The sequence below is a fragment of the Hyperolius riggenbachi genome, chromosome 5 (assembly GCF_040937935.1).
Source record: "Hyperolius riggenbachi isolate aHypRig1 chromosome 5, aHypRig1.pri, whole genome shotgun sequence".
NCBI lineage: Eukaryota > Metazoa > Chordata > Amphibia > Anura > Hyperoliidae > Hyperolius > Hyperolius riggenbachi.
This window is the reverse complement of record NC_090650.1, coordinates 392,013,771-392,039,649: the sequence shown is the minus strand read 5'-3', so window position 1 is coordinate 392,039,649 and position 25,879 is coordinate 392,013,771. Positions and strand designations below refer to the sequence as shown.

Below are 25,879 nucleotides of genomic sequence, written 5' to 3'. Positions count from 1 at the left end.
TGCGCAGGCGCAGGAGACTTGCGCCTGCGCAGTAGAGCGGACCCGACGGCGATCGGGTATTTCCGTGTAGTTCGGAATGGAAAGCCGTCAGAGCGCCTGCGCAGGAGCCAGGAAGGTAAATAATGACGTCACCGCTGCCCGGACTCCACGGAGGGCTGCAGCGAGACCCCTGACGGATGGAGGACGGCGTGGGAAGCCTCATTAGGATCCGGAGGCTTCCCCCACCCGAGGTGAGTACCCCCCAGGGGATATTTTTATGTTACAGTTCCTCTTTAAAGTAAAAACCTCATTTTTTGGAGACTTCAGAGTCTCTTTAAAAGATACATGAAGGAAAAATGAATAAATGCTGATCTACTTACCTTCTTCTCTCTGTGCCCTTAGTTGTCAGTCTCTCAAGACAGGGAAAAGAAACTTCTACCCCACGGGGCCCCCTGAGGCTTCTGGGCCCCCCTGTGGCTGCATCCCTTGCAGGGTCTATTGTTCCGCCCATGGTGAGTATACATATTCCTCAGGTGTTTGCAGGTCTGCTTACTGATAGTCCAGACAATGCTGCCCATGAGCGTGAACTGCCCCTTCCCCTCTGGCTCTGTGGGCTAGGTGGGCATTCCTAAGAATCCAAGCTTGCGGAAACCTCACAACCCTTTCTGAGTGGAGAGGTGAGCAAATGTTTTGAAGTCTGAAATTACTTCAATGGTCACTTCCAGATACCTCGCAAGAGTTCTCATTATAGCCAAGGAATTAAGGAATTGTGTCTTGATATGCTACAAAGAAGCATAAACTCCATTCTTGGCTAAGGGGTTTCTTAGCTACATGTCAGGTTCAAATACCAGCATACTACGTACCGGAGTCTAAAGAGACCGTGTTGAGGAGGGCAGCTTCTCTTTCAACTCGCCGCCAGGGGCTCGTGGAAGTGAGACAAGACACTCCGGGCAACAAAGAGCAGGAGGGCATGTGCTGAAATCCAAGAGGCAGTCAAACCACTAACAGATGGTGTGACTAGTAGAGGATGAACCAGTAGGCAGGTTGGTGGATCAATTAAAGAGACACTGAAGCTTTGGAACCATGGAATCTTATGGGGGGGAAGCGTTGTGATTGCAGGACGATCACAAATCGCTGAATGCAGAATTTTGGGGGTGATCTGCGAGCAATTTCATTGATGGCTGCAGAGCCAAATCACATTTGGTTTGTGAATTGCATTTAAAATCATGAGTTTTCAGTGATTTGGAAGGCACAAACCTTTTTGCGTTTTCCGAAAAATGCTGCCGATGGGTCCCAGCTCTTGAGCTGATCTCTGAATCAGTTGCTGTTAGTTATAACTGAACGGACAACAGGATGTACAGCCCGGGTGAAGGAAATGTCCATGTTTCCCTATGGGTCAGTTCATATCTGACTGAAAGCTCTTTCACAATGAACTGCTGAAAAACTGATCAGTTAAAATGCATCAGTTTCTAAGCATTCAGTGCAGCCCTAGGGTACCATAGAAGTTGGGGTGGAGGGGGAGGGGGGGGGGGGGAACTAACCTCAGGAAGTATACGAACATGAAGGCACTAGAGAAAGCAGTTACATGAAAATGAAGCACAACTTAAAAAGAACCCGAGGTGGGGTTCTTCCATCGCAATCCATATACAGAGGCTGGGTCTGTCTATAGAGCCCAGCCTCTGTTGCTAGTTAGTTCCCTCCAAAGCCCCCCCTGCGCGCTGTCAGACCCCATTAAACACAGCCGCGCTATGCGGCTGTGTTTACCTCACTACTGTCAGTCTCGGCTGCTCCCCCGCCTTCCGAATCCCTCCGGTCCCCACCCGCGTCCCTTCCCTCCAATCAGCGGCAAGGGAAGGGACGTGGGCGGGGACCGGAGCGATTCAGGAGGCGGGGGAGCGGCGAGACTGACATTAGTGAGATAAACACAGCCCGCTGCGACACGCTGCGTGTCGACAGCGCGGCTGTGTTTTATGGGGTCTGACAGCGCGCAGGGGGGGGGGGGGGGGGGGCTTTGGAGGGAACGAACTAGCAACAGAGGCTGGGCTCTATAGACAGACCCAGCCTCTGTATATGGATTGCGATGTAAGAACCCCGCCTCGGGTTCTCTTTAAAAAGGGAACCTGAAGTGAGAGGCATATGGTGGTTGCCATATTAATTTCCTTTCAACCTCCTGGGCGTTTCATTTCTGCCTTGATTTCCGTGTCAAAAGCGTGTACATTGTTTTTCACTAAATTTATATATATTTTATATATTGCAACCCTGTAACTTACCAAATTATGTCCAAGCACAGGGCTTGTAGACATCCTGAGAAAATGTAAAAATAAAATTAAAGTGCACCTGAGACAGGAATACAAAGAAGAAATATACATACCTGGGGCTTCCTCCAGCCCCTTCCGGCCTGATCACTCCCTCGTCGTCCTCAGTCGCCGATTGATTCGATCGCCACTAGCCCCAGTAAGTCATCCAGTCAGGGCCAGTTGGCGCAGGCGCAGTCCGGCTGCACGCGCTTCCTTAACTTGCCTGTCACCGGGAGCATTCTGTGCAGTAGTACTATGCAGGCACAGAATGCTCCTGGCAGGAGTGAGACAAGGGAGCATGTGTGTGTGGCCTGGATGCGCATGCACAGTTGGCCCCGGACTGGAGGACTTTCCAGGGCCAATTGCAGACAAACCACGTGGCATAGGACGATGACGAGGGAGTGATCAGGCCAGAGGAAGCCCAAGGTACAGTATGTATATTTCTTCTTTGTATCCCCATCTCAGGGTCCCGTTAAATAAAAAACAGAAAAATCTGTTCAAACAAGGATGCCTAAATAAATAAAAAATAAATACTATATCCTACTAAAACAAAGATGTATTAATACTGTATAGTTTTTGAATACACTTGCAGTAAGTGGTAAAGTTTGAAACAAAACAGCACACCGACAAAATACATTAAAACAGGCAGGGCTGGCATAAAATGAGTTTTCCCTATACAGTTCCCTGGTGACTGATAGACCCCTCCCCCAACATACTGTAAACCCTGGTGTCTAGTGTACCAATCTCTCATACAGTCATACCTGGTGTATAGGGGTTTCCCTCTCCCTTCCCTTTACTGTAATCCCTAGTATCTGGCATGCCCCAGTAATCTCTGGTGTCTAGTAGTGCCCCCTCCCTCTCCCATACAGTCATCCCTGTTGTCTAGTGGAGCCTCCCTCCCTCTAACAAATAGTAATCGCTGGTGTCTGCTGGTTCTTCCCCCCACCCCCTAAACAGTAATCCTTGTTGTCTAGTGGATAGTCCCCCCATGCAATAATCCCTGGTGTCTAGTGGATTGTCCCCAATGCAATAATCCCTGGTGTCTAGAGGTTTTTCTGCTCTCCACCCCCATACCATAATCCTACACTGGTAGCAAGAACTTTCAACCTCTACTGCTGCAGAATGGCTGAACACTGTTAATCATTTTTTAGTCTCCTGCAAAGGGCCATTTTGTATCATTCTGAAATGTACATTATTTTACAGTTTTGGGTAATCTTACCTTTTGTTAACCTCTAGTAGTTGACCGCTTACCATTGTACCATTTCAGGCTATTCCTTATGCTACGTACACACATGCGACAACGATCGTTCGTTGAGAATGACGAACAAACTTTTAATTGATGAAAGAACGACCTAAGTAAAGTTAGTTTTAAAAGGTGTGTAACGATCTGAACGTTAGAACGAACGTTACATCACGTAAAGCAACTATTGCGCCTGCGCATAAAAATGAGAAGTTTCACTGAGAAATTGTGAAATGCGCATGTCAAGCCTAGTACGAACGACTGTTTCCAACGATGTACTACTTTTGCAAACGATCGTCGTTGGTTAAAATCCACCGAGACAGAACTTTTTTTTGTATTGATTTGGCTCGTTCGTCGTTTGCCTTAATAGTCGGTGGTTGGTTTTTTGTAACGATCGTCGTTGGTAAAGATCGGGGAACGATCGTTACAAACGACTATAGTCGCATGTGTGTACACACCTTTAGATTTGAACTTCTTGAATGTCAAAAAAACCCCACCTTTTAACCGATAGTGTATTTTCCAATGCCAAGCAATCAAACTTATCTTCACTCATTTCCTCACAGTCCCACACATCATCTCCCTACTGTTCTCCTCCTCAAACTCCTCCATCAACCTGCCTGCTCACGCATCCACTCATTCTAAACCCCTTCTCCTCTCTCTACTTGTCCAACGTATTCCTCCTCTCCAACAGGCTTCACCTAAGCTAAACATTTTTCTTCACGGATCTCCAAACCTCACCTCACCTGTGGCCTGGGCCTGTTTCCTCATATTTTCTGATCTCTTCTCCTTCATTCCTGCTTTAACATCTCTTTTTGCCTCCACACTTTTCCCTTCCTTAGGCCTGGTTCACATTAACATTAAAAAACTGACTGTAAGCGGAACGGATACTGAACAAACGGAGTGGATGCAAACATACAATGTTAACCTAAGGAACAGTTCACATGCGTCCGTTTGTACTGATCCGTTGTGTACGTTATGCTGAACGGAATGCAACTTTGCTGCAGCACCAATTTTTCCGGATTGCAGAGCCCAGCGGACCTGAAATTGAAGTTTGAAGCAGGCCATAGGAAATAAGAGAAAACAGAAGTTGACAACACACTGGCTTTAAAAACGGACCTTTGTAGCCACTTCCTGTCAGTCTTCATGGTACAGCGGCCATCTTTGTTTGTTTGCCCACGTGTCCTGCACTGCTACAAGATTGGGTTTCATCCCAGTTTATCCTGGAATATTTGGCAGAGATGGCAGAAATCAGGCCATATAGCGTAGAGAACCTGATTGTCCAAAAACAGGCTCAACCTGCCCTTTGGGATAAGGGGCACCCAGACCACAGTAACCTACGGAAGTGCAAGAAGTTGTGGGAAGACATGTGCAAACTGTACGCGGAGGGATTCGATCAATTGGCACTGAGGCAGAAAACGGCTCAAGGTATGTTTACAATTGATTTTGGGGGGCATGGGGGTGTTGCATCTGTTTTGTCTTTTTTTTGTGGGGGGTGGTTTCATAGTGAATATGTAGCACGCAGGCCTTGCACACCCAGTGAGTCTGGTCCATAGGCACAGGGCTGTAGGCCTGCGGCCCAGACATGCATGCGCTGTGTACCAGTGTCCCACCCAGTGTGTCTGGTCCGCAGGCGCAGGGCCATATGCCTGCAGCCCAGACACGCATGTGCTGTGTATCTACAACCACCGACAGTACTTCCAGTCAATAAAAAACAATTTATAACCAAAAATAATTTAATTTAAAAGCAAAACATAACAGGTCAATGAACAAAAGAAACAATGAACAAAATAAACAAAACTTTTTATGGTCGTCCAGCTGGAGACAAGAAATAGTCTGCCAAACTGTCCCGGTTTCTAAGGCAGACTATTCTGGACCTTGTGGCATACCTCCGCATTGGCCAAAGTGGAAGTACATCTAGAAGGTTGAGAATGTCCACTTCCTCCTGGCGCACAAGATTGTGAAGGATGCATGCTGCTTTGACAACATGGACAGCGTTGTCAGGCTTCAGTACCGGCGGTGTGTGGAAGATCCTCCATTTGTTCGCCAGGATTCCAAATGTACACTCCACCATTCGGCGAGCCCCGCTGAGCCGTGCATTAAAAACTGCCCATTTCTGGTCGAGACCCCTGTCACCATATGGCTGCATGACATAGGGAGACAAGGCAAAAGCCTCGTCTCCAACAAAGACAAAGGGGTAGGCGGGTTGTCCTTGTCCCAGACCAAGACTTGTCACCGAGTAGCTTCAGTCGGTCTTGCTCCAGCAGGTGGTACAGTCTGGTGTTTTGAGAAATGCCAGAGTCACTGGGACTCCTGTATGACCCCACGTCAATGTAAACTAACTTGTAGTCCACATCAATACAATACTGAAGTACTTTTTGTAGTTGAAGTAGTTGCTGCCACTCTTCAACGGTTTCTGTATCCTGACATAGTTTCCATCAATTGCACCAACACAATTGGGAACCAAACATGTCATGGCTTGGCCCAACCAGGCTGCCCACCTGGTTCCTTTGGCCTGGTCATGGCATGTTGCTGTTCCTGTGGGCCAGGTTTAGAGGGCAACACCCAAGGGGCTCTGTGCCCACATTCTACCCGCACCCATGGACAATAGTGTCCATATTGTAACTTTTTTGCACTAGATAGTGTCCACTTTCTACCTTCAGCTGGAACTGTTGAGCATGGTTTATGGACATTGTTTCTTTTACAATTTAAACATTTGTAATGTTCGATTTTCAAATTTGAAAATTAATTTAACCTCTCTTCCACATTGGAAGACTGTTGTGTAGACTTACATGTTGGGAGCTTTTGATTTTTCCCTTGTTGGAAGGTTTTTGTAATAAATTTTAATTTTGATTTAACCACCCTGGCGTTCTATTAAGATCACCAGGGCGGCTGCGGGAGGGTTTTTTTTAAATAAAAAAAAAAACTATTTCATGCAGCCAACTGAAAGTTGGCTGCATGAAAGCCCACTAGATGGCGCTCCGGAGGCGTTCTTCTGATCGCCTCCGGCGGCCAAAAGTAACACGGAAGGCCGCAATGAGCAGCCTTCCGTGTTTGGCTTCTCCTGTCGCCATGGCGACGAGCGGAGTGACGTCATGGACGTCAGCCGACGTCCTGACGTCAGCCGCCTCCGATCCAGCCCTTAGCGCTGGCCGGAACTATTTGTTCCGGCTGCGCAGGGCTCAGGCGGCTGGGGGGACCCTCTTTCGCCGCTGCTCGCGGCGGATCGCCACAGAGCGGCGGCGATCGGGCAGCACACGCGGCTGGCAAAGTGCCGGCTGCGTGTGCTGCTTTTTATTTGAACAAAATCGGCCCAGCAGGGCCTGAGCGGCAGCCATCGGCGGTGATGGACGAGCTGAGCTCGTCCATACCGCTAAGATGGTTAAAAACTATTTTGTAGTTGTTGTTACTAACCTCATAGTGATCATTAGTTGTTCCTCTGGTGTGACAGCTTTCCAAAAACTGGTATCCATCTTCCTGAGGTCATTCCTCACCATCTCTAGCATGGTATCAAACCTATGACATGAGATAGAAAGGATTATAGAACTGGAAAGAGTTTGTTGTGGGACAAGTTGTTGTGGCGAGAGTGGGGTTGGGGTAGGAAGGTATGGATACTTACAGGGATATGGACATCCGGCAGTAGCTGTAAAAATTTTCAGGGTGTCGTCTCAAGTCCAGGTACAGCGTCTTGAACTGTCCCTTCCTCTGCCTTTCAAGGAGTAGTGGATGCACCCACCATCTCCTGCGAAATAGCAGGCCTACATCCCATAGTACGTAAAAATCTAAAATTAAGCTATTCCGAGGCAGAAGCTGAAGAAATACACTGGATCCACTGTGCAAACAGCAGGCTATTTTTGGAACTTCCCCTTTGAAACGGATGGAAGACGGATACAAATGGACCTCAACGGATCCGTTGAAATGGAAAACTGATCCGTTTTACCAGAACCGTTTGGCAGAAATTGCCAATGTGAACCGGGCCTTACTGAAATAGGTAATCATAAAAACACTAATAAAAAAAACATTCCCTGGACCCTACTGCCCACTCTAGCATTCATCCCTTCTTCAATCTCCCATTTGCTTCTAAATTGCTGGAAAGACACATCAATCCACAAATCACTGACAATCATTTTAATTTTTGATTCTCTTTAGTCTAGTCTCTCTCTAGTTTTACTGCAGAAGAGTTCAAAGGGCCAATACTTCTGCTTTGTTTTCCAGCTTAAAATACAATACCATGTGGATTCTAAACTGCAACAGTGATAGTCTGATGCAATGTTAGAAATACAGCTATAACAACTGAAAATAAAAAATATGACTTTCCTTTGCTACTAATATTCTATTCATTACTAAACATACAATTCATTATCTCACAAGTTTATTTTCACTTAAGACTTGATTTAACTTAAAGGGCCACTATTGCGAAAAAGTAGGCAGTTAATATCTAACAGAACCGATAGGTTTTAGGGCAGTCCATCTCCTTATGGGGAATTCTCAGGGTTTTATTTGCATTTGCAGCATTTCCTGAACAGCAGTGCCAAAATAGTAAGATATCAGCCAGCCTCCCTACTCACTTGCAAACTATTTTGTCAGTTAAGGCTCGTACACACGCCGTACTAAAAGCAACGAAGGGTCCGTCGTCACCTCCCGCCCGGCGGATCGTTCAGAAACCGCCTTATCAGTCCGCCGACAGACTGTACACATGCTGTACTGTCTGCTGAAAACCCGCCCAGCTGGGAAATGCTGTTGAAAACAAAAGAAAACCCTGAGGATTCCCCATGAGGAGATGGACTGGACCAAAACCTATCGGTTCTGTCAGATTTTAACTGTCTACTTTTTCTGCAATAGTGGTCCTTTAAAGTGTACCCGAGGCAAAATACAACAGAGTGGAGTGGTGTGACACCACACCGAAGCCAGGTAATCCTCTCAGCCAACACAGTCCGCCAGACTGATCTCTGGTTGAAAGGGGTTGGAGGCTGCTGTACACATGCTAGATTCTTTGGCAGAGGCCGTTAGAAAATTAAAAACTTTTTTTTTAATTAACTTTAACATTTCTCACAGGTTTTTGGATTTAGCCAGGGCTTGCGGCTCCATGAGTTTCATAACCTGTGTCCTATTTAGTAAACTTTATCAGCCATCTTCAGTTAAAAGGACCCTGAACACAGGATAAAAATGGAATTTTAACTTACCCGGGGCTTCCTCCAGCCCTCTGTAGCCCCAAAGGTACCTCAGCGTCCTCTGGGTTCCCTCCGTTCTCGCGTTAGCGGCTCCGGTAGCACGTGATTTCGCCAAGTGTCCATGGGCCCGGCTCGATCACATGCTCATCGCCATATGCATTCTGCGCAAGTGTGGTTCATTCTTTTGAGATCTGCGCATGTGATGAATGCTCTCAGTGACGGGGGCGTGATCGACCCGGGTGCGCAAAAGGGCTGCACATGCGCACGACTCCCGGCGAAGACGTGTGCTACCAGAGACGCCAGGGAAGAACCTGGAGAACGGAGGAAACCCAGAGGACACTGAAGTACCTCAGGCTATAGGGGGCTGTAAGAAGCCCCAGGTAAGTTTAAATTCCTTTGTTCAGGGTTCCTTTAAATATAACAACAGCAGGAAGATACCATTTATTCTTAACATTTAAAAGAGTGGACTATCGCTATATAGTCACTCTCTGGGTGAGTCTTGTCCATGCTATAAAAACACACGAGGCATAATCTGGAATCCCCCATAAATCACTGAATCACCAGTGACTGCTCCTGAGACTCATGCTTCCTTGTGACGTCACGTCCGCCCTGTACGTTCGGAGTTTCGACGCATGCGCATCGGTGCTTCTGGCGCTCTCAGGTTTGGACCAATCACAGGACACGTTCCTCGACACCCCCGGCCGGCTAGGCCCTCTGTAGTCAGCCAATCAACATCGAGCTTCCAAAACCCCGCTGAGGCCCCGGAGAGAGAGGAGGAGACGAACCGCTGGGAAGCAGCAAGATGGCGGCCGAGTGCTGAAGTGTCTGCCGTGTTCGGTGTTAGCGAGCGGCCGGCGGAGAGGATTCGCGGGAGGAGGGAGAAGAGCGGCTGTGTGGAATCTCTTCCTGTTGTTTCCCAGGCGGTACAGAGAGGAGAAGCGGCCGGGACTCCGCCTAGCACGGCGGCCAGCAGACACCGTCCTCCCCGGTGCTTCTAGTCATCGGCACCCGCCATGACCTCCATTCACTTCGTGGTGCATCCGCTGCCCGGCACGGAGGACCAGCTCAATGACCGGTAATCAGCTCCCCCTTCCAGGCCGAGGCCCGCCTTCCTGCCAGCAGCCAGCCCGGGCTCTGTGACAAAGAGGCCTCATCACAGCGTGGCTCTGCGGGGCTCCTCTGATCATTGATGGGGGGAGATTCCAGCTCATCCTAATCACTGCTGCGGAAGGAAGGAGCCCAACCAATGCTGATCATTAATGGGGGAGGCCCAACCAATGCTGATCATTAATGGGGGAGGCCCAACCAATTCTGATCATTAATGGGGGAGGCCCAACCATGCCTGATGATTGTGCTGAGCCCAACCATTCCTGATTGTCAGGGGAGAGGGAAGCCCAACCATTTCTGATTATTGTTAGGAGTGTGGGTTGCCCTACCATTCCTGATGATTGTGCTGAGCTCAACTATTCCTGATTATTGTCAGGGGAGAGGGAAGCCCAACCATTCCTTATTATTGCCAGGAGTGTGGGTAGCCCTACCATTTCTTATGATTGTGCTGAGCCCAACCATTCCTGATTATTGTTAGGGGAGTGGGAAGCCGGAAGCCCAATCATTCCTGATTATTTGGGAAGCCAACCATTTCTGATTATTGTACAGGGCCCAACCATTCCTGATTATTGTAAGGTAGTGGGTAGTCCTACTATTTCTGATGATTACTCGGGGAGGCCCAACCATTCCTGATAGTGCCGAGCCCAACCATTTCGATTTCGACTGAGCCCTTCCATTCTCGATGATTGTGCTGAGCCCACCCATTTCTAATTATTTTCAGGGTTGTGGGGTATTCCTACAATTCCTTATGATTGTGCTGAGCCCAACTATCCCCGATTATTGTTAGGGGAATGGGAAGTCCTACCATTCCTGATTATTGCCAGGAGAGTGGGTACCCCTACCGCCTGATGATTGTGCTGAGCCCAACCATTTCTGATTGTCAGGGCAGTGGGAAGCCATACCATTTGTATTATTGGGGGAAGCCAGCCATTTCTGATAATTGTACAGAGCCCCACCGTTTCTGATTATTGTCTGGTGAGTGGGTAGCGCTACCGTTTCTGATTATTGCCTGGGGAGTGGAAGTTCTACCATTCCTGATGCCAGGAGTGCGGGCATCTCTTCCATTTCTGATTATTGTACAGAGCCCAGCCATTTCTGATTATTGCTGGCGGAGTGGGTAGCTCTATTTTTGATTATTGCCAGGAGTAGGTAGCCTTACCACTTCTGATGATTTTATAGAGCCCAACCATTCCTGATTATTGCCAGGAGAGCGGGTAGCTCTATTTCTGATTATTGCAGTGAGAGTGGGTAGTCTTACCATTTCTGATTATTGCCGGCAGAGTTGTTGGCTCTACCATTTCTGAGCATGGCTTGGAGAGCCCATCTGTTTCTGATTATTTCTGGGGTAGGTGGTAGCCCAGGCTTGACTTGATGTTTTTGATCCCTATAGAGTTGAGGGATTGGGTCACACGCCAAATGTAAATCGCGACCTTGCCTCGCAAAATTGTTTTTGTTGTGTTTGTGATTCCCGTGGTATAGAATGAGAATCGCATTTCAGTCAACACTAAAAATGCTGCATGCAACACGTTTGTGATTTATGCAAATTGCAAATGCTGCAGTAAGTATTCTCCTATGGATACATTAGTAAGGCCTAGTGCACACCGAGCGGTTTTTGGAGCGATCCGCCGTCCGCACCCGCCTGTAAAAACGCGTGGCTAATGTATTGCAATGGGATAGTGCACACCGGCGGTTTGAGGTTTTTGCCAAGCCGCAAACGCGCCTCCTGCTGTACGTTTGCGGTTTTCGGAAGCGTTTCGTCCTCAATGTAAAGTATAGGAAAAACGCAAACCGCTCTGAAAAACGCTACTTCAGAGCGGTTTGCCAGGCGTTTTTGTTACAGAAGCTGTTCAGTAACAGCTTTTACTGTAACAATATGTGTAATCTGCTACCCAAAAACGCACCCAAAACCGCTAGGTGTGTTTAGAAAACGTCTCTAAACATACCTAGAATCACTCTGAAATCAGCTTCAAAAACCGCTACCATTTTGTGAATCTGCTAGCGGTTTTGGTGTGCACTGGGCCTCTCAGCATGTCGATAAAAGCACCCCAGTGTGAACCAGCCCTGAGAATTTAGGCAAAGTGCTTTGTTTTTTAGTCTATGGCTTTTAGCAGGGCTAAATCAGAACATTACTAATTCCAGTACCGGTAGAGAAGTGCAGTTCTATAGGTGTTGGTGTAATTATTTATGTTGTGATCAAATTCTAATGACTAATGGTACGTACACACCTGCGATAACGATCGTTCGTTACAAGCGATCGTTCTGCGACGGGCGATAGGCGGACGAGCAGGTAGTAAATGCAAATCAGGCGACTGGGAAAGTAGCGAAGCGATTGTTGTCGCCGAAACGAACGATCAGGAAGAATAGTTGCGTGCGCACACGGATATGACGTGGTAGATGAACGATCGCTACGGAACAAACGTTCCCGGAAATACGTATGTTCCTAGTTTCAACGCATCTGCGCAGTTCATGAGATAGCGATCGTTCTCGCACGATCGCTATACACACTTCATTTTCACGGCGACAATCGCTCGATTATATCCAACTATTTGGAAAATTTTCTCGAGCAATCATTGCCCTTCCATCGCTTGACTTAACGATCGCTTATGAACGAACTTTAGGCAATAATCGTACGAGCGATCGTTAATTGGCATTTACGAGCGATCGTTATCGCAAGTGTGTACGCAGCATAAGTATGTCTTTCAGCTAGTACTGTATTCACCCCTTCTGACAGGAATGATGGCCCATATGCAATTAACTCTTTCTCCTGAGGTTTCTCCTAGATGATGTTTTCATCTTCTATTTATAATACATTTTCAGCACTTTGAAATAGTACCATAAAATAGGTAAAAATGATATCAAAATTATTTTTAGTATTTTCCTGCTTGCTGGTGGTTCAAAAGACATTTTATTTACAATTTGTGAAAATATTACTCAGGCCTGGGACCCACTACAAAGAGCTATCGCAATAGCTAGTGACTTGTGGTGGCACTTTGCAAGCGATTTCCCTGCTCCTACACACTAGATTAGAATAGAAACCCTCCCAAAATGCTGCATATCCTGCGATTGCCATTTGCCTAATCGCAACCGCTTTAGTGGAATCTGTCCCATCCATTTATATTGGCAGAGCGTTATTTTAGCGATTCCCTAAACGCTAAAAAAAATCCTCTAGTGGGTTCCAGCCCTTAGGAGAAAACACACTTAAAGGGATACTGTAGGGGGGTCGGGGGAAAATGAGTTGAAGTTACCCGGGGCTTCTAATGGTCCCCCACAGACATCCTGTGTCCGCGCAGCCACTCCCAAATGCTCTGGCCCCGCCTCTGGTTCACTTCTGGAATTTCAGACTTTAAAGTCTAAAAACCACTGCGCCTGCGTTGCCTTGTCCTCACTCCCGCTGATGGCACCAGGAGCGTACTGCACAGGCCTAGTATGGTCTGTGCCTGCACAGTACACTCCTGGTGACATCAGGATAAGTGAGGACACGGCAATGCAGGCGCAGCGGTTTTCAGACTTTAAAGTCTGAAATTCCAGAAGTGAACAGGAGGCGGGGCCGGAGCATTGGTGAGTGGCTGCGCGGGCACAGGATGTCTGCGGGGGACCATTAGAAGCCCCGGGTAACTTCAACTCATTTTCCCCCGACCCCCCTACAGTATCCCTTTAAGAAAATTCATTGCAAATATGTCTGTCTTCTGTGTTCTGAGGACTTTCATTCAATGAGAACCTGCTATTGCTCATTTGTTCAGCAATCTAAGAGCTGGAGACTACTAGAGCGATTTTTAACAGCGGTTTTGGATAGCTGTTGAAAAAAACCACTTTGCCAGTATTTAAATGGTGGGGAACCTCCTAGTGCAATTGCAATTAGGGTCAATCTCAGGACATGCTGGTATTTTGTGTGCTCAATGCAATGTCTGGAAGTACTGCAAAGATTTGAGGGCAGAGCATTTTGATTTTTAAAGAGACACTGAAGCAAACTTATTTTGCCCATTTTACCTTATAAGTCGCTTCAGTGCTCTCATAACAAGTAATTTGCCGTGTTCCCGCCGCTAAACGAGGGCAGCAGAGCCCCCAAATCCCTGGGGGCAATCCAGCCGGCATTTCCTGGAAGGGGCAGAGCTTTCAGCTCTGCCCCTCCTGTGAATCGCGGCGGATCGCCGCCTCTCCCCGCCCCTCACTCTTCCTTCACAGGGAGAGGTGGCGATTGACGGCAGGAGGGGCAGAGCTACAGCTCATAGCTCTGCCTCTCAGCGCAGCAAAATCCATGACCAAGTTGGCCTTGGATATTTGCAGAGGGATTTGGGGGTTCTGCAGCCCTCGTTTAGCGGCGGGGACACAGCGGATTACTTGTTATGGGAGCACTGAAGCGACTTATTAGGTAAAATGTGCATAAGTTTGCTTCAGTGTCTCTTTAAATAAAGGTAATTATACTTACCAAGTGTCCCAGTGTCTGGCTTCTGCCCATAACCCTGCCCCCTAGCACAAGAGGTCATGGGTGCTTCTCTGATTGGTTCTAGAGAAGCACCTATGACCTTTTTGATCTTTTGTTTGAGTGCGGGGTTAAGGACGGAAGCCGGACACTTGGTAATTTATAAGGTTTATTGAAAAAGAACGATAATCGGAAGTGATGTACAGTATCACTACTTTTGAACTGAACTTCCAGTAGATGTTTCTAGAGTCTAGAAACATCTACTGGAAGTTCAGTTCAAAAGTAGTGATACTGTACATCACTTCCGATTATCGTTCTTTTTCAATAAACCTTATAAATTACCAAGTTTGCCCCAATTATCTGTGAGCACAAACATAATATGGTCTAGAATCTAGACCATATTATGTTTGTGCTCACAGATAATTGGGGCAAATGCATCTCACAGGTTACAGGGCTGACAGCTTCAAATACACTTCTCTGAAAATAGCCCAGAACTGTACTATAGGTGTGAAGGAGCTTTCTGAAGCACAGCTATAGAGAAAAGTGTAACTGAATTCCTGTATATACATTACATAGTTTGTGATGATTTTGGCTGACAGTCTGGCAATTGGCAGTCCGCCATGGTGAAACTTTTCAGCCGATCACTTTGTTGCTGTGTGCAGTGAGGTTATTCCTGCTTCTCTTGGCCTTATTGGTGTCTGACCCCATACAGAAGAGCAACCATTCTTTATCACAGGTCATTTGGAGCTAGTATGGTCGAGTTGAACCAGCAAGAAAGTTCATAGAGAACAAAATTCACAGCAACGCCAACAATGTGAAGCATTCTTACTGGCGGAATATAGTGGGCAGATTACTACAACCTATCTGAAACCTTGGCGTTACAGAGGGTGCTGCCACCCAATCACATTTAGTGGAATTTTTCCTGTGGACTTTCACGCTGGCTCACTTCAACTATTCTAGCGCTGATCATTTTTATATTCCATCTCAGGAATGCAAATAATTCATGGTGAGCTTGGCTGCTCTGATGATGGTCGAAGATCTTGCTTTTATTTTCCCATTTGCTTTTTGTTTTTGATAAGCTAAAGTTGTTTGTTCATGTCCTCAGGCCATACCTGTATGTCTGGCTTGAAACAAATCAAGTGTGGATTAGAGGTGGTCAGTGAGATGCAAATTATTCTGGTTTGCATGAACATTTAGGCCCGAATTCATGCCGAATCTGCACCGACGTTAACATTTGGGGGGGGCAGCGGAAAGCTGTACATTTCAGGCTGAGAAAGTTTGTCTTATTTAAACTTTGCTGCATTCCTATTGGCTGTTTAGTGTGATGCATGTTCCCATTGCCAAAACGTGGGACACAGCTGCTCAAATCTGTCTGGTTTTAGTTAGCATACATCTGCTTTAACCTATGGAAATATTGAACATTAAGTCGTGCAGTTTTCACTGTTTTATCTACTTTATCATGTGCTCAGTTTATAATGTGCAAATTTATGTCAGCTACCTTAGTCTGCCATAATCTAGAACTAAAACCTTTGTCACAAAGGAATGCCAGTTCGTACTGGCAGCTTTAAATTTGCATATTGCGTTCACTGGGTTAGTCTAGTTTAGTAAAATGAAACCACATATGTTCTTGAAGCAGGATTAAACGGCCCCCACTATATATTTGTATATATTTGACACCCTTAATTTCTGCAAAAAATGGGACTCAGACGAGCTTATGGGGCTGGAGGAAGCCCAGGCTAGGTATCAAATCTTTAGTTTAAAGTCTCTGGTTTACTTTAAGACACCTTGAGTTGTATGTAGCAAACTGCATTAAAGGGAATCTGAACACATGTAAAATATGCCATACTGAGCTTACCTGGTGTTACTTCCAACCCCCTGTAGTCTGTGAGGCCCCTCGGCGTCCTTCCCTCCTTTCTCTTGCTGGTGGCTCTGTTAGCTGCGCATCTTGGCAGGAAGTTGTGTGCATTCTCGGCCCGTCCCCATAAGCGTTTTTGTAGATGCGTGATTCATTATTTCGAGAACTGCGCATGTGCAGGCTGCTTGCGACGGATGTGCCACGCATGCGCAGTTATGCACAACTCCTGGCCTAAACCTCACAGCTAACGGTGCCACCAGTGGGAGGATGCTGATGGACCTCATGCATTACGGGGAGCTGGAGGAAGCCCCAGGCAAGTTCAGTATGTCATGTTTTACTTGTGTTCAGGATACCTTTAAGCAGAATTATGTGTAAGGTTTTACACTGTGGACCATAACGCATTGCATTCTGTTCTGCAAATTTTAGACTTATACATACGTTCTTCTTCTCAATGCAGTTTACCCATTATTTCTGCCACTGGCTCAGCCTATGTAGTCTTCCACCATTGCAAAGTCTGAACGATGAAAGATAGACAAAGAGCGGCGGTGCACATCAGCTAAAACGTGTACATCATAAACTGATGTAAACTGTCCGTTTCGCGCCGTGCATAGTGTGGCGCGTCATCAGGACGTCCCGATGATGCGCCACACTATGCACGGCGCAAAACGCCTGTACCTCTCTCTCTCTTTGGATGGATAATGTCTTTTTAATAGGATTTTTTAAAGCGGATCCGAGATTAAAAACTAACTATAACAAGTAACTTGTCTACATATGCTATCTAAAGTTTACACAGCAAATCTGGCTGCAAACAGCTTCAAAAGTTTAATTATGTATTCCTGTGATACAATGAGGGCAGCCATGTTCTGTTTGTCACATTGTCACAGGCTGAGGGATGGAGATGCTATCAGCTTGCCTGTGTGTAAATTCAGTCCCCTCTTCTCCCTCCTCCCCTCTGCCTCTGAAATCTCTGGCTAGTAACACCTCCTCCTCCTCCTGCCCAGACTGAGCTCCCATAAGCCCTTGCTACAGTGCAAAGGCACTGTGAAAAAGCTGTGGGCGAGGCTTGTTTAGTTTATAGGGAATTGGAGTATTAAAACAAAACAAAAAAAGTATTTGGCTTGAGGAATGCCCTATAAACTATATGAAAGGAACACAATTATGCAATGAGTGAAAGTTTATCTCGGAGCCACTTTAAAGGGAACCAGAAACGCCAGAAAAAAGATTTTTATACATACCTGGGGCTTCCTCCAGCCCCATACGCTTGGATCGCTCCCACGCCGCCGTCCTACGCTTCCTGTATCAGCAGGTTCCGGTTCCCATAGTTTCGGCCAGTCGGCGTCAGCACACGGCCAATTGTCCGCATCACAGGGGCTCCCTGCATACCCTTACGCGTGCGGCTGCATATTGCGCAGCCGCACGCGTAAGGGTATGCTGGGAGCCCCTGTGGCTGGATGGTGTAATGGTTAAGGGCTCTGCCTCTGACACAGGAGACCAGGGTTCGAATCTCGGCTCTGCCTGTTCAGTAAGCCAGCACCTATTCAGTAGGAGACATTGGGCACGTCTCCCTAGCACTGCTACTGCCTATAGAGTGCGCCCTAGTGGCTGCAGCTCTGGCGCTTTGAGTCTGCCAGGAGAAAAGCGCCATATAAATGTTGTTTGTCCTGTCTGTGATGCGAACAATTGGCCGCGTCCGCCAGAAGTGACGGGACCCGGTACCGGCGGATCCAGTAAGCGGAGGATGGTGGCGTGGGAGCGATCCAGGCTTATGGGGCTGGAAGAAGCCCCAGGTATGTATGAAATCTTTTTTTTCTTTTTCTATGTCCGGCGTCTCTGGTTCCCTTTTAGACTTTTTAAATAAAAGTGACGTTTTAGCTGGAGGTGCCGCTTTTTTCTCTTTCATCGTTATGACTACACTCTGGTAAGTTGCACTCTTCTGCTAGAGCAGTGGTCCTCAAACTAAGGCCCGCGGGCCGAATGTGGCCCCCTGAGGCTTTTTTTACCGGCCCCCCACACAGAAAATGTATTACTTATAGATGTGGTCAGCTACATTTTTAAATATTGGTGGTCCGCATATGGAATAGCAGTGCTGGCACCACCCATCCACATGGAAGCCAGAAAGCAGTAATTTCACTGGTTTCTAATCAAATTCAACATCAGATGACACTGCTGTCCAATTGGACTGCAGGTTGTCACCTGGGTATGCTTCACTGTCTGGCTTGCAAAGACTTCTACATCATCTTATGTATACTCCGGCCCCCCAGCAGTCTGAAATATGTTGAACCAGCCCTCAACCCAAAACGTTTGAGGACCCCTGTGCTAGAGGCTCAATTCTGTGCATTGGCTCTTCTGTGTGTGATTGCAAACTCTGAGTGGGCGTGTTTACAGTCTTGTATGTTGTTGTAGTTGTAAAGGACTGACAAATTGTTTTAACGTAAAAAATATTTTTAGTTTTGTTTACTGAGAATACAATAAACATCCCTACACTGAGAAGGGGCACATCAGTAAAGGAGGAAGTAATGTAGTTTGACGGAAAATGTGTCCACTGCTGCAGGGCACCGTGTTGCTTGTTTGTAATTCCGGTTAGTCTTTTTGCATCTAAATGCTGAGAGGAGAAATGCTGGTTTTCAAGGAGCTCCAGTCACAGTGAAATGTGTCCCTTTTTCCTGTGTTAATGTGGTGTTTCGAAACTACAAATCCCAGTATGCTTTACCAGCTGCCTCACTGGTCATATGTAGACCATATGCCGTCATTTTTGTTTCAGGTTTGCAGCATAAGGAGGCAAATCACGGTATTTGCCCACTTGGTTTGGCTTATGATTTTTCTTTTTGTGTACTTTTACTGGGCAACTTCTGCAAAGCATGTTTACTTTTTAGCTCCTCTAACTAAAGGTAGCCATATATCTATCAACTTGGCAGCCGATCGACCTTCTGATTCGATAATTATTGAATCGGATGAAAATCGCTGCCGCCAAGAGCATGCCCGGTCACGATTCAACCAATTTCAGTATATTTAACCTGGGCTTATCCGCCACTTGCTCCGGGCAATATTTGCAATCTGCTTACAAGCGTCCCGCATGGTTGTCGTAGTAACGTGGGTGCGTCTATGACGTCACACGCGCCCACGTATACGCCAGCATCCACATGGGGCGCATGTATGGACGGAGCCCAGAGCCAGCGACGGACAGGTAGAGTATACTGCATTGGAGGGCGCATTTTACATTAAGGGGGGGGCAATGTGGGGGAAGGGGGGAGGATGTGGCGTCACAAGGCCAATTCACTAGAGATTTCATGCTGAAATCAATCAGGAATCGGCCTGCAGTGTATGGGCAGCTGACAGATCTCTCTAATAAGATTAGACCAGAAACAGACTTGTCTCTTGGTCGATCTGCCCATCATCGGCTGATGTATGAGCACCTTTAGGCTCTGTTTCCGCTTGAGCAGAGAACTGACTTATTTTTGTTTTTCTGTTCTCCACCCATTGAGTGAACAGTTTCTATTTTATAAGTAGGAGCCGTTCACACTTGTCACAGCGGATCTGCAGGATCCGTAGCAGTAAGCGGACCACACTTCTGTGCAGACCACGATAATCCCGGGCAGGTAGATGTATTCCCCCATACTATGGGGTAACGCATCTGCCCTAGGCTACAGCCGGACCATCGAAGCGGACATTACACTGTCTGCTCCCGCTGGTCCGACACAAGTGGGAACCGAGCCTAATGGAAATGAGAAACTGGTGTTTGGATAGTGTACAGCCTCTGACATAGGAGACCAGGGTTTGCATCTCATCTCTTCCTCTTCTGTAAGCCAGTATCCAAATCCAAAAAAGCTTTAATGGCAGGACCAAATACATTTAGCATTGCCAAAGCAAAACAAAGCATTAACATGGGGGGGGGGGGGGGGGTGGAATAAGGGAAGGGTATGGGGGGGCTGGGATATATATCCTATTCAGTAAGGGGTTGTTGGACAAGACTCCCTAACACTGTTACTATTTTTGAGGGAGGCCTTTTTATGGCCTTTCTCAAAAATAATGTTACATAACCACTCTTGTATGCCCCGCCACAATGGCCTGAATGCTTGGTGGGGCATTTGCTGGGAAAACCCACCTGTGTAGAGCCTGGTACACACACCCAGTTTTGATATACCAGTGATTGGCCAATGTTACCACTTCCATGTAATATGAGGACAAACAGATTTTGAATGCTATGAAGAAATTGTGTAGGCAAGCTCTCATACTACAGCAAAGTCCCCTGGATCCGGCACCAGCTGGGGAATCGCCTAGTGCCGGATACATGTGTTTCCAGCGCCGCCTTCTAATTTCCTGTTGCTCCTAGCAGCTTTCCGGCATCCTCCATGCACGGCTCACGGTGTGTCATCTGACCTGCGCAGGGTCATGTGACACACCAGGAGCTGTGCACAATGCCAGAAAGCTGCTAGAAAGGGACAGGAAGGTTAGAAGACGACTCTGCATACTTTGGGTATTTTTATGGCCTAAAAAACCCAGTCTCTGTTATCCCCTCAGGCATGCCAGTTAGTTTAGACTTGCCGGTGCATGAGTTCCAGATAACTGGTGCTTTGCTATTGATGAAAGTGGGTAAATTTGGCTATGAAAGTCTGCTATGACTTTTAGCTTCCCAACCTTTCAGGTCGGTCAATTGGAAATGCCCTCTGGGAGTATAAAGCTGTAGCTTTTTAATTGCTGTAGGGTGAATAAGGGTGTTGCATATTTCATATAGTCTGATAGTAGAATAACACTATAAGAATATTAAAAGGAGAACCGTAGCAAGAGGGCTATGGAGGCTGCCATATTTCCTTGTAAGCAATACCAGAACCCTGGCAGTCCTGCTGATCCTCTGCCTCTAATAATTTGTCAGACCCTGAACAAGCATATGCAGATCAGGTGTTTATGGTGTTATTCAGACACTACTGAAGCCTAATAGATCTGCAGAGCTGCTAGGCAACTGGCATTGTTTAAGAAGAAATAAATATGACAGCCTCCATATTCTTCTCACTACAGTTGTCCTTTAACATTCATTTCAGTTATTATTATTTATTTATTTGTTGTATTTATAAAGCGCCAACATATTACGCAGCGCTGGACATTAATTTAGGTTACAGACAATATTTAGGGGTGACAAACAGCAATATGACAATACAGGAATACAAGAAAACCAGATCACACAGCACAGTATGAGTACAAGGTAATGCTTAGTCAGTCACTGGATGGGAGCATGGAGTTAGGCAAGTTAGGTTCACTCAAATGCATAGCATGGGTGCACAGTAATAGAGGTGCATGATCAGGTAGGACACAAAAGGAGTGAGGACCCTGCCCAAAGGCTTACAATCTAGAGGGAGAGGTAGGGACACGAGAGGTAGGGGACCAGAGTTCGGCTGTGGGTTTAGAGCAATTGTGAAGGGTGGTAGGCAAGAGTGAAAAGGTGAGTTTTGAGTTCTTGGACTATCTTCTAAGGGTTTTTTTTCACACTTCTTATCGCAAAGTAAAGCCGCCGATCACCTTCTGGCTGCAATTTCATGCAGCCAAATGGCAGTCTTATAACCCCATACTTGTCAGCGTTTGACCTGTGCTACGATCACCTGGCAGCAGGAAATCTTATTGTCACGCCTGAATGTGGCTGTGGACCTGCTTAGATGTGACTCCAGAAGACTGATGCTTCCCAGCACCCAGCCTGCACACAGGAGGGGATTAAAAGGAACCGAGGTGAGACCTATGGAAGCTGCCATATTTATTTCCTTTTAAACCACACCAGTTGCCTGGCAGTCCTGCTGATTCTGATCTCCCTGGTCAGTAGGGTCTAAATCACACACCTGAAACAAGCATGTAGCTAATCTTGTCAGATTTGTCTTATGCTGGGAATACACGGGTCGATCCGGTAGCCGATTAGCCGCCGGATCGGCCCAAGCCGCGTCCCCGCAGATCGATGACTGTGATTGAGCGGGCGAGGGTCAATCGGCTTGATCTGGCCAGCTGAATATTATCAGCTGGCCGGATCAGCTGGTCGATACACGGTACAGAAACGTACCGTGTATCCCCAGCATTAGACATCTGACCTACATGATTGTTCAGGGTCTGCGTACACACGTCTGATTTTTCCAAATGGCCGGTTGTTTGGATGCCAAATTGGGCGTGTACAAACAATCGTTCAGCTGATAAGACTGGATTTGACGACCCGCCTAGTCGCTCCGTTAAATCCAGCGTTATCAGCTGAACGACCGTTTGTACACACGTCCAAACGACCAGTCGATCAGACCGGTCTTTTGGAAAAATCTGACATGTACGTACCTTTAAAGTATTAGAGGTAGAGGATTAACATTGCAGCCAAGCAATCTGCATTATTTAAAAGGAAATAAACATGTCAGCCTCCATCTCCCTCTCACCTCTGGTTTCCTTCAAGGTGGGTGGATTCATAGTGTAAGGCAGGGGTCTCAAACTCAATTTACCTGGGGGCCGCAGGAGGCAAAGTCAGGATGAGGCCGGGCCACATAAGGAACTTCACAATCGCGGCGCATCGCCGCCTCTGCCCACCCCTCTCACTCTTCCGTCACAAAGAGGGGCGGGGAGAGGCAGCGATCCGTGAGGCGATTGACGTCAGGAGGGGCAGAGCTGAAGCTGAAAGCTCTGCCCCTTCCAGGAAATGCCGGCGGATTGCCCCCCCCGGGCAATTTGGGGGCTCTGCAGCCCTCGTTTAGCGGCGGGGATGCGCCGGATTACTTGGGAGCACTGAAGCAAACTATAAGGAAGCTTTTGCCAGCGAGGGCCACAAAATATTGTATCGAGGGCCGCAAATGGGCCGCGAGTTTGAGACCCCTGGTGTAAGGAGTCTGGCTTATTGAAATGTGGAGTGCTGGACTTCCCGCTATTAGCTGAAGACTTGGATACATCAGGGTGTTGTACAGCTATGTTCTGTCAGATCTATCTGCTAGTCCTGGCAGGATGAAGATGAATATTTGATGTTAATCTCATGCGTCTGGAGCGTCGTTTGAATTGTCATGTGATTACCTAAACCTACTTATTAATCTTGTATACACTGGAATTGACTAGTAGTCTACTGTATTAATTTTTGTTCAGAGATGATTGTTGTGCTAGAGGCCTTCCTGATTTTTTTAAGGACATCCGAGGTGACCATAAACTGATAAATGTGGAGCGTGCCCTGGCTTTAGTGCCTAGAAGCATGGCTGTTGGAGGGCTGTCTGCAGAACATGTGCACTGTAGATATGTGCAGCCCCCGGGCCTCACAGACGATTACACTGTGACCTGGTGACACATTTTCATGCTGCCTCGTCACGTGTTGGCTGGAGAGCAGCCCATCCTCATGGCTGCGGCTCTCCTCCGTGTGCACAGCCTTTCTGTCAGCCATCACATCTGAGCTGGTGCCAGAGGAAAATATTGTCTGCTTTCTGAACTTTTTTCAGTTTGTGATGGATGACATTTTACTGTATTTTTTTCCAGCATTAAAACCGTCCATTCTCATTATAGTAAACTCGGATATAGTAAAATTTGGGATATAACCCTGTACTACGCTATCCAAAAGTAAAAAATGTATTCCTGGAACTTGGCTAAGGTAAATTTCACTTTGGAGTAATGCAGCGCCTCCATACAATACAGATGCAATACCTAGCCTGATGTTCCTATAGTGGATCCGAGATAAACTTTTACTCATTGCATAATTGTGTTCCTTTCATATAGTTTATAGGGCTTTCCTCAAGTCCATTTTTTTTTTTATACTCTAATTCCCTATAAACTAAACAAGCCTCGCCCACAGCTTCTCCATGTACCTTGGCACTCTCAGACTTATATAGCAAGGGCTTATGGGAGCTCAGTCTGGGCAGGAGGAGAAGGAGGTGGTGGTTACTAGCCAGAGATTTCAGAGGCAGAGGGGAGTAGAGGGGAGTGATGTTTTCACAGGCTGAGGGGTGGAGTTGCAGAGCAGATTGCCTGTGTGTAGACAAGACAAATAACCATTTCACGCCCCCAATTCCCTCCCGCGCTCCAGACGGGACATACAATCAGTCTCCCTACATAAACACCACTCGCAGGTCGCTCGGCACAGAGGTGCCAAGCTATCTTTTGACACAGAGCCGGTAAGTGCGACCTTCCTCTTCATTTTACGCTTGTTCTTCCTTCTTAATTATTGGTTACCAGTGTGGTCAAAAACTATGGGTGCACATTGTCACTTATTTGTCTGTTATTTGCACTCCTTCAATACCTTTCCCATTATAGGTCAAACGTATCACCATGCACACCCTTTTCACAATAGCTTGCCCTTAACCTAATTCCTGGACCCACTCCAGCCAGCACCGGTCCCATCCTCCTATACCCATCCATCCCCAGGCCTCCTCACTCACATCTCCATACATGCTGTCCCCTCCCATTCTTTGTGCACCTGTTGCACAAGCTGCCCCCTCCCATTCCCCATGTACCCCACAATAAATATCCCACACATACTATTATAGTAATCTATATACTATGCACCAGAATGAATAAATCCCCCCTTCCTTTTGCTACCCCTCACATCTGTGTTCAGCTTCCTGATATGCTTTACATTTCTGTCATTTTTAGTGAGATACTCCGTTCTTGTATTGCCTGATGAAGCGGGATGTTTGCCCGTGAAACGCGTTGCACTTTTATTTAGGAGTATGTGAATAAATTGTCTTTTCTACAATCAACAGCTCTCGTTGGTCTGTTTATGTGTGGACGGTCCACCACCGCCACCGAAAAACGTTTTAAACTTTTTATCTTATTTTATCCTACTGGCGCCTCTGTATCCTTGTACACAAAGCGATCCACCCTTGGTGGAAGGGTGACATACCCTCCTTTCTTCTTCTACAGAGAGCGACGTCTTAGTCCTGAGTGGGGTCAGGCTTAATCTCCCCACCTGCTTATACAGTGGTTGCTTTGGAGCAACCCAGGTTTGTAAGTATAATACTTACGTTTCATATTTTCTCCAACTTGTACATAACTTACTGCACTATATTGGGCTCTCGGTCTCCATCTTCACAAGACAAATAACATTTATATTGCGCTTTTCTCCTTGCGGACTCAAAGCGCCAGAGCAGAGCAGCAGCCACTAGGGCGCGCTCTATTGGCAGTAGCAGTGTAAGGGAGACTTGCCAAAGGTCTCCTACTGAATTAGTGCTGGCTTACTAAACAGGCAGAGCCGAGATTCGAACCCTGGTCTCCTGTGTCAGGCAGAGCCCTTAACCATTACTCCATTCAGCCAACTGCTGTAATGATCACAAGCAGAACATGGATGCTCTCATTGTATCATAGGAAGAAATAATCATATACTGTTGAATCTGTTTGCAGCTAGATTTGCTGTGTAAACTAGCTACACTTTAGATAAGATATATAGACAAGTTACTTGCTATAGTTAGTTTTTCATATCTGATCCGCTTTAACATTTTAGGTTTGCCTTTTTCACACTGCACACACAATTTCAATTGAAGCGGACTTCCAGTGTATATTCCATTCAATGGGTCCTCTTCTAAAGGTGGCCACAAACGATACAATAAAATGATCCGATTTTACGGCAATTCGATAAACGATCGGATCTCCCGAAATATTCGAAAGCTTTTTTTTTCATTCGACTGAAAAATCCGATCGGCTTTCCCGTTTTCTTCAATTTTTATCGATTCCGGAATGCCAGATATTTTTCTTCAATCTTTCTAAAGATTGTATGGTGTTTGTCAATTTATTAATATATACACCCTAGCAATTTTCTCAGTTTCCAATCATTTTTATCATTATTTGGAAACATTGAACATACATGTGTGGTACATTGGTCAGATTTTTGAAATG

At 46.6% G+C, this 25,879-nt stretch overlaps 1 protein-coding gene across 12 annotated transcripts in view; it reads left to right on the top strand.

Moving 5' to 3' along the window:
* The first annotated feature begins 9,383 nt into the window (after positions 1 to 9,383).
* Positions 9,384 to 25,879, top strand: part of UBR5 (ubiquitin protein ligase E3 component n-recognin 5) — a 122,936-nt gene continuing 106,440 nt past the window's right edge. For all 12 annotated transcript variants that reach the window (XM_068237757.1, XM_068237756.1, XM_068237752.1 and 9 more), the window contains exon 1: positions 9,384 to 9,759. In XM_068237757.1, coding sequence (XP_068093858.1) covers positions 9,698 to 9,759 — 62 coding nt within the window. In that variant the 5' untranslated portion in view covers positions 9,384 to 9,697. The remainder of the gene's footprint in view (positions 9,760 to 25,879) is intronic.